At 39.7% G+C, this 9,538-nt stretch overlaps 1 protein-coding gene and 2 non-coding genes across 3 annotated transcripts; all 3 read left to right on the top strand.

The window, feature by feature from the left end:
• Positions 1-1,981: 1,981 nt before the first annotated feature.
• On the top strand, positions 1,982-7,975 carry LOC111670285 (leucine-rich repeat-containing protein 3). Its single transcript, XM_087179544.1, has 2 exons — positions 1,982-2,312; positions 3,759-7,975. The coding sequence occupies exon 2, from the start codon at positions 4,158-4,160 to the stop codon at positions 4,929-4,931; it is 774 nt and encodes a 257-aa protein (XP_087035670.1). The 5' UTR covers positions 1,982-2,312; positions 3,759-4,157; the 3' UTR covers positions 4,932-7,975.
• Positions 7,976-8,919: 944 nt separating this feature from the next.
• Positions 8,920-8,992, top strand: trnar-ucg (transfer RNA arginine (anticodon UCG)). The gene has a single exon. It is a non-coding gene; the product is annotated as a tRNA-Arg (tRNA).
• A 454-nt stretch (positions 8,993-9,446) lies between these two features.
• On the top strand, positions 9,447-9,519 carry trnar-ucg (transfer RNA arginine (anticodon UCG)). The gene has a single exon. It is a non-coding gene; the product is annotated as a tRNA-Arg (tRNA).
• The last annotated feature ends 19 nt before the right edge of the window (positions 9,520-9,538 follow it).

The raw sequence follows: 9,538 nt of genomic DNA on the forward strand, positions 1-9,538 counted from the left end.
ACATTAAAATGGTCTTTGTCTTCATTCATGTGAATTAATCATCCGTTAGCATTTATATGACAAATATGTCTCATGAATAGTGTTAAGACAGAATCACTCTGTCTATAACGCTTATAGCCGACAAAGCTTCTAGTAAACTGGCTCAGCTCCATATCATTGTAATCCTGGGGGAGGGATTTATTTAAGATGGGTTACCCGGCAGGAATTTTGCCAGGAGTCCAACAAGATGAGTAAGGATGTTAAACAAATGCCTTGGCAGGTTTCACGTAGCTCAAACAGTGGAGAATGTGAAGTAAATCTATCGCCCTGATTCCCCAGGAGCGAGGGAAAAAAAAAAACTGCTGTCAGGTCGTTCTGACATTTATGTGCATGCCTGGTGATTTTGGATACTGTCACAATAAAGCAAACTCATGCAGGCAAAAATGCCTGACTAGTCAATAAAATCAATGAATCTGCCTTTCAGCCAAATTGACAGGGTTGAACTCTGCACACGGCTGCCATTTAATCACACAGAGGCTTTTGTGAAAGTGCTGGCTGCATTCAGGTGGTCTTCACCTCACAGTAACTTCGAAAGTCTTGAGTGTGACAGGCTCCATAGTGAAGCCCTCCATCAGGGGCAGGACAATTGAAATCAATGTTTATGAAGAATGACAGAGTGTGACACGCAGGGCAAACAATCAGTCACAGACAGAGCATGAGGAGAATAAGCTGGCTGTAGGTTACGAAAATGGGGTTCAGGGACCTTTAGGGGTCGGGGAGGGGCTCAATTGGGTCATTGTGAAAGACACGATGACTCATTTATTTAATTTGGATGTAGGACGGCACTGTAATTGATTATGTGAGGCAGGGCATTCACTCTGATCTCCAGTTTTCTACCTGTGCAAAGGTGGGTAAAAAAAGAGGTTCAGAGTCATTCAGAGCAAGTGAGCATGAAATTTAAATTTGATACATCAGTGGGTACGGTGGAGTGAGCAGAGAACAGATAGTGATAGAGTATCATGCAGAATGGGACAGCAACAGAAAGTCATTTCTGTCCGATTCAATATTTCAGCTGAATATTGAGTCTACCAGAAATGATGTCAAATGTCTATCACAAGTTACTAGACAGCTAAACAGCACTAAAAACCAAAACCAAATCTCATAATTTTTTAATGACAGAGTTGCAAGAGGAGCTATTTCTGACACTGAAATCATCAATACAAAATATTAACAACTGTCTGACAAAATATCTGATTCTTTCATAAAAATAGTGCAAAGTGCAACATAAAATTTTCAGGTGAAATGTTAACTAATGGTGTGCAAAGCAGTTCTTCTTTTACTGAATCACTAGAATCAGTTCATTCAAAAGATTTTCAAAAGTCTGTTTTCAAACATGTCAAAGTCTGTTTGGCTTTAAATTATGCTAAGCTAGGCTAACCAGCTGCAAGCTGTAGCTTCAAATTCAACACAATAGTATCAACCCTCTCATTTAAATCTCAGCAAGAAAGCAAATAAGTGAAGAAGTAAATTGACTACAATGTCAAACTATTCCTTTAAGTAAAAGTAGCGTTACAGCAATGCAAAAATACTTTATATATATATATATATATATGTGTGTGTGTGTGTGTGTGTATACATATAATATATATACACATCCATCAACTATAGGCTACTTTAGGCTATACTTTAAGCAGCCTTATTAAATGTGATTAGTTATATTCCAGCAATGACTGATTATGAAAATGACAATACATGTCTGTGTAACTGCTTTAGTATTAAAGGCTACAACACAATTATAACACAGTTGCAAAAAATAATGAATAGCCGATTGGCGCCGCTGACAAACTGGCTGACGATCTTTGTACATTTCATACTGTCGATAAAGTTTGAGTTTCTGTTCGGGGAGGGGAGGGGCTCTCTGTTCAGTAGTTTCCACTTTCCCCGGTGACTCGCAGGTCCGGCTGGGTGCTTCGGGACCTTGCGCACATCCACATCCACACACACTCACACTCACACACACTCACACACACTCACACACACACACACACACACACACACACACACACACACACACACACACGCCGGCAGACACACTGCTGCTGCAAAGATGCACCGACAGGAGGTTGTGAACTGACATGAAAGTGTTGGCCCCGGACTCCTGGATTGGATTCATTTCATTTTCTCTACTTGACTGTTCCAGGGGACGTGCGGCTATTTTGCAAAGGATGAGGCGATGTTTTTCTCCGGTTTTTTGTTCCTGGATGTCAGATCTGACAAAAGCATCTCCCCCGAGACAGCACGGTCATCTGAGCCGGACCGAGTGACGCTATCAGGTCGGTGTCGAGTCAATAACGATCTAAGCTCACTTTTAATTCCATCGTTTTTATCAGTTTAGCCGCCTCTGCAAGAGAATATTATAGACGTGAATATGTGACCGGAGGAAGATTTATTCAAGTGTTAAACATTATGCACAAATTAATTGGCAAGTTGATTTTTGTTTCTATCTGTGGGCGTTTATTTTAAAAAGAGCTTATCACCAGTTGGAGGCCATTATTTCCACAAAAACACATGCTCTCTGAAGATGTTTTTATAATATTGTTAAGGGACCTTTAGCTTGTTTAAAGTTGCATTTATTTATTTTCATAGTCAATAAGTCTGTTGTTTGTTGTCAAGATTAATTAATCGATTACATTTGGGTTTTACCAAAGCCCAAAGTGACATCTTTAAATGTCTTGATTCTTCTGACCAGCAGTGCAAAGCACAAAAATGTTCAATTTATCATCACAGAAGACGAAGAAATCTGCAAATATTCATATGTAGAATCAGAAGAGACGTTGGACCCAGTTCATCATCATTATTATTATTAATATGAAGCATGTGTTCTTTACAAAATAATTCTAGCAATTTATATCCATGATCAAAATTGTTCCAGACTAAATGTTTCAGTTCAAATTGTTTTATCTTCCTTATTTCTAAATTAGTGGATTTACAGTTGCAACATCTATTTTCTCTATAGTATCCCTATAATATTCCTATAATATTCTTACAAGGACTTATGCTGTCTATACTGGGTCTTGTGCGCCTCCAATAATATTCCTGCACAGATTTAGTTTTTCTGAGACATTTAGCTTATCAATATTAATATATATCCTCTGGCTCTTGGTGAAATCAGAAATTTGTTTGACATTCATCATCCTGATCAAAAAGCTGCTTATCAATTTGTTCTTTGTGCTGTTATCTTCAAGCCAATACATTGTGTCCTGTACTCATTTTAATAAGCATTCTGCCCTTTACTGCTCTCATATACATCACTGTTAATCTTATAGACTAGACTAGTTTGTTTTATTACAAATCAGTGTTTTCAAAGTTCATCTGCTGCATGTTGATGAGCCCACACCTGGGTTTTCATTTTCTCGCAGGGACAAATGTTGAGCGGAAGGACCCATACTAAAGAAACATGCTATTATTATGATAATGTTGAACTTTACGAGCTTGCCCTCCAAGGAGGAAGAAGTCTGAAGAGAAGAAATTGTGTAGAAATTGAACTGAATAGGTGGTTTTTATGGGATGGGACTAGAAATTTAACAACCTAAAATTTATCCAAAGCATATTGAAAGTTAGAAGAGTTGTCAGTCGATCTTCAAATTCACATCACATCAGGCTTTAACAGCATTTTTTAACAGCAAAGCACCAATCTACTAAAGCAAAATAAAAAAAGACTTGACATTCTCTTTATCTCACATTTCCTCCTCTTCTATCTTTTTCTCTCTCTCACACAGGTCTCTTCCAATCAGCCGAGAAGACATTTCCACTCACCCTGGCTACGTGATCATGACTGGGCCCGTCAAGACACTTCCTTCCTCCTCAGCTGTGCTTTGACCTCTCATGTAGCTGAATGCAACTCTTTGGATACTTGCTCCTTTTGTCTTGGATCAGGGCTGAGTTCTGTATCACTGCCGAGGTAAATGATGAATGATAATGTCCAAGTGAATGATGTGAATTAAACACAGCTCGTCGTTCTACAGTGATAACTGTCCATCAGATTGACCGAACTTCACCTCAAACTGGATTCCCTGGATTGTATCTCATGTCTCATCGATACCTTCCCACCAATATACCTTCCCACAGCCCGTTGTGTTGTTTTAATGCGGGGCTGATTTCCCCCTGAACGCCCGCTAATGGGGGCCTCTCAAAGGTGTAGGTCATCCACAAAACCTCCTTCCTGTAGAACAGTGTGGCTCCTGTCGATGATTATGACGACATATGCTTGCCCTAAGACCTGTCACTGCACGGACAGGAACGGCATGGTGGTGCAGTGCACATCGCGCAACTTGGAGAACATCCCGTCGAACTTGCCCAAGGACACTGTCGTTCTCTTGCTTTCGTCAAACCGGATCAGACACATCCCAAAGGAGGTGTTCACGGACCTCCACCGCCTCAGGGAGTTGGACTTATCGCATAACGCTATAGAGAGTGTGGAAGCTGGTGCCTTCCAAGGGATTTCAGAAGGTCTGCGGACCTTGGATCTTTCAAACAACCACCTGAGCAGCCTCCCTAAGGACACATTCACCAAGCTCTATGCCCGCATCCGCCTCTCCCACAACCCCTGGCACTGCGAGTGTTCTTTGCAGGAGGTGCTGAGGGAGCTGAGGCTGGACCCCGAGACGGTGAACGAGGTCAGCTGCTACACGTCGGTGCAAGAGGAGTACGTGGGTCAACCGGTGATCCAGGTCCTGGACTCGGGGATCAACTTTTGTAACTTCCATCACAAGACGACAGACGTGGCCATGTTTGTGGCCATGTTCTGCTGGTTCTCCATGGTGACGGCTTACATCATTTACTACATCAAACACAACCAGGAGGATGCCAGGAGGCACATGGAGTACCTCAAGTCCCTGCCCAGCACCTCCCACATCAGCAAGGACTACGACACAGCCAGCAGTGTGTTCTAGTGTGTTTTAGAAGATGCAATTACACCAATGAATATATGATGAACGCGCACCGATGAATACAGAGGAAAGTGTCCCAATGAATATGTTTACAGCAGAAACAAACACTGATAAGTGACAAGTTTGCAGCAATTGATTAAACTTTGATAGCTGCTGCACAGAGACTTTAGGGGGAGGTTTAAAAAAATCTCATCATCATCATCAAATACTGTCTTAAAGGCACCAACAGACTCTTTAAAACTGCTAAAAAAAACATTTAGCTCCTTAAAAAGTTACTCTAAATTTGTGACCAGCAGGAAAACAGTTAATATTTAGACGTTTCAGCATCTTGATTTGTTTACCTTCCATGCAAACGAAAGGTGGCAGATCATTATTTTTCACTCAGCTGTTATGTATAATGCATAAAAGCGTCTCTAAGGTAAACTTTACCAAAAGCAGTTTTGCATATAATTATGTGGTTTATGAATTCCCAGTGAATTCAACCACAGTGTGAGGCGAACCTGAGCGCCACTTTCGTGTCAATCAGAGTTCAGTGAAATGAGGTAACTGGGAAATAATCCTCACAGCTTCAAATGTCAGTATTTGTGGGGAAGTTTCACTTCCAAGTTTAAAATGGTTTTTGTGAGCAAGTGTTTTATGATGTATTTCAAAAAAATAAATCCTGACTGAGGACTTCTGAGGGAGGAGCAGAGGAAGGAAAAAAGTATTTAAATGTTTTACCTGTTAAATTCCCTGTCGAAACTACTGCACATTTTACTCTTAATGTAAGGAGTTTGTATATTTAATAGTCCATAAAAGATGTAGGCCAGTAGTGGAGGTACTGTATGGTGGCACTGAACCTTCCTACATCTTACATTTAAGGTGGAATTGCAACCAGGAATTCAATTTCATGTTTGAACACCTCCCTTAATGTTTTGCATCAAAATATAATCACTTTGTCACTTTTGGGAGTGACAATAATTCTTGTCACAGAAAACCGCTCTTAGATGAGCTTGTCTTAGATATTGAACAAATACTGTTGAGATTTCTTTCCCTATAAATGTTACAGGCTTTTATAAATATCTCAAGTTTAAGGTAGTAGAAAGCATTATGAATAAGAGGATTACATATATATATATATATATATATATATATACATATATACTGTATGTATATATATATATAGGGAAAGCAACTAAAAGTCTTATTCCAGCACCTTTTAGTCATGTTAAACAACATAATAGGAACAACAATTTGTGCACTCACTCAATCTGAATTTCTTCTTCTACGTCGGACGTCGGTGCAGGAGAAAACAAACACGTTGGAGTAGTTTCAGTCAGCCTTCTGCAGACAGATCTCTCACTTCCTGTTGTGCCGGACACCTGAAATTAAGCCATTTCACATGGTTTTACAAAGTCAAGTTTCCATCTAAACAGAGCAAATTTTAACTGAGTTTCTATCCACCACTGGTAAAATTGCAAAAATTGAGAGATGGGTGCATCGAGATAATTCTCCAGTCTGGTGCCCTTATACCATTACGGAAGAAAAGGATGCAATAAGATAATGTAATTAAAAGAAAATGTGCACTTTTATCCACATTTTTTAATGATATCACATCTCTGTCTTATAGTTTCCCTTCACCTGTCAATAAAAATAACTTATAATGCATTTGATCAGTGAACTAATTCATAGAGAGATCATAGACCGGCCATTAGGGAAAGTTACAGACACACAAACATGGTAGAAATGTATAATATGTATAATGCCCAAATATACATTTTCAAACAGAGTATAATTTGTCAAGATTCTGCAGACATTGACTCTGGTGCAGACGAAAAAAACACACCCAAAGTAGTGCAAGTAAGCGATCCAAGGATGGTGACGGTGTATAATGATTGTCGTCTTGTTAAAAAGAACCAACGTTGAATGTTGGCAGGAAATGGGAGGCAAACTGTGGTCTCGTGGCTTTTCCCTCTGTGGCTCTCGAACATCCTTTGCTCCCGAAGGCCAAGAGTCATAATCCTACAGCCCTACAGTTATCTCGCTTATATCTATTATAGTGCCACTTCTTTGAGTCAGAGTGATGAAACAGGTGTATCCTTTAAGTACAGTTATGACTACTGCAGCCTTTTCATGGGTCTATGAGCGTCTCATCCTGTCGCTCAATAAGTCCAATACAGATGTCTCGCGATGTCAAAAGCCCTTTTTCTCCCTAAGGAAAACTGTTAAGCATCAGTGAGGTAATGACACTGTTTGTTTTCTGGAGAAAGATTTGAGTCCCGCATTGAATTCTGTATTTTCTAAGGCCATTGATGTCACAGCGTCAAATCTCTCACACCCTCCTGTGCCAGCTCATGCAGCTGTAACACATCCCTCACAATGAGAGCCTGTTATTTATTCTTCCAGATTACTATGAAAAATACCCACAGCTCCAAATATGGAGTCCATATATCTTCGGCTGCAAAGATCTGGATGAGGCAGAATATTAATATGTGTCTCGCAACCCAAAAATAGTTTCATCCTGCTAACAGTTAAAATCCATAAATCTAATGAGCCTTCAGAGGGCTTTGTACAAGGCATTACGAGGGCTGCTCATTTAGTATGTATATTATATAATCATATGAATGACTTGATTCTTCTGTTTATTCTTTCTCATTGCTCCATTGAGCACTTAATATATTTTGTATTGTATCTAATGCTGACCTTGCACTCTCTAAAACTTGACCTATCCCTCCTGCCAAACGGTCACAACATTAATTACACTCCATGTAACTTTGCCTTACAGGTCCTGAGGCACTGCGGTGTATATCATAATGAAATGAATGTTATTAATTAGCCAAATTACAGTTGAGGTCAGTGTGTCTCCTTATGTTTGTTCAGTGTGGCGCATCATAAGTGCTCTAGCTAAATCAGAAGGAAATAACAGCTTTCTTCAATACTTCCATCAGTGTATCATAATTACGTCTTACATTGTACATTGCACTTACATATTTCTCCTAAACTTTCTCCAAAATGTAATTTTTTTAATATTAGGCCAAAAAAAATGGTGTTTTCTATTTGCTGGAGGCTCTGACATTTTGCAGTTGAAGTCTACTTCAGTCTGGCTTTCTCATGCAATATGATTGCTTTGAGTTCCCAGTATTTTTAGTCGCCTTCACCCCTGATGTTGGTCTGATACTTCAAAATCACAGCACTAGTGATGGGAGGAGGACACTGATTGTCTAAATGACTCACTCCTCAAACTGACCACAAATTCAGTCTCCACAAGCCGTTGATATTCAAGTGCCCGTATTGCTGAACAAGCAGCATTCAGAACAAGAGCAGAACAGAACAGACATATTTATACACCAACACAAACGCACATTCATACAAGAAATGTTAACAATGGTGCAGTGCAGTACAAAATGAACAGTCACACTGTTATTCTGTTGGTGCATAATAAAAATGAATAACTCCCTTCATTGTATTCTGTACTGGAAGTCTTTAGATTGTTGGCACATGTGCTGTTTTATTAATGTGGTATTATTCAGTATTTTTATTTACTCAAATCCATCACAGTGTCGTTGATTTATGATGTGCATTTGCCAGCTTCAAAATGGTAGAATAAAAAACCCTTTATGGAGATTTACCATTTCTTTACAGATTTCCTGAAGGCCACCCCGTGTCTTCACTCATCAACACAGACCTTCAGTAGAATAGAAAACGTCAAGAGGTGAATGTATATGCATTGTGGTTTTAGTTTCTCTCTTATCGCTGTCTGCAGCCAGTCCAGTTTAGGGCTCGCTCAAGGTAAATTCATTCTTGAGTGTCTAATAAATTAAATACAAAACTGTTAACAAGGGATCTATACTGAGCAATGGTAAGCCATATTAAAACCATTATCTTCCACTCTCCAATAAATAATTCTGACATTTTTTCCAACTCATAGATCTACCCAACTTTTGACCTTAGCCAAGCAAAAAGGTTTAAATAATGGGGAGACAGAAAGGGCCCCTGAAAGAACATGCCATGTGACCACGTGGCCTAATGGACAAGGCGTCTGACTTCGGATCAGAAGATTGAGGGTTCGAGTCCCTTCGTGGTTAGGATTTGCATCATACTTGTGTGTCATAGAAAAAAACAATACCTGCTACAATGGTGTGACAAAGAACCAACACATCTGATTGTACTCCAAAGAAACAAATATACTGGTCATTTACTGCTCCACAGAAACCAATACAACGGAGAATACCAGTATCTCTGTATCAAGTTTGCTAATTCCTCTCCACAAAACAAACGTCCAAAATAGATCAACTGCTGTTTGTTCTGTCTTGTTTTCACTCTAGAGCAAAGGTTACCGAAAACAGTGCTAAAACGCCACCCATCACTCGCAATGGGTGCTCCAGTGCTGTCGTACTTGATGGTAGGCTACCAATAAGACCATTATCTTCCACTCTATTATAAATATGACATTTTGTCCAACTTGACTTTTGAGCTGAGCCCAACACGAAGGTGAAAACAATGAAAAATGAAAAAGGCCCCTTAAGTTAGAGGAGTTGTGACCACGTGGCCTAATGGACAAGGCGTCTGACTTCGGATCAGAAGATTGAGGGTTCGAGTCCCTTCGTGGTTGATATTCGCATGATACTTGT

The sequence above is a fragment of the Seriola lalandi genome, unplaced genomic scaffold, assembly GCF_002814215.2.
Source record: "Seriola lalandi dorsalis isolate HSWRI2012SDOR001 ecotype SW California unplaced genomic scaffold, Sedor1 jcf7180002054850, whole genome shotgun sequence".
Taxonomy (NCBI): Eukaryota; Metazoa; Chordata; class Actinopteri; order Carangiformes; family Carangidae; genus Seriola; species Seriola lalandi.

Bases quoted from the DNA above. Each gene is read 5' to 3' on its own strand.
- LOC111670285 (XM_087179544.1), top strand. From the start codon at position 4,158: ATGGGGGCCTCTCAAAGGTGTAGGTCATCCACAAAACCTCCTTCCTGT.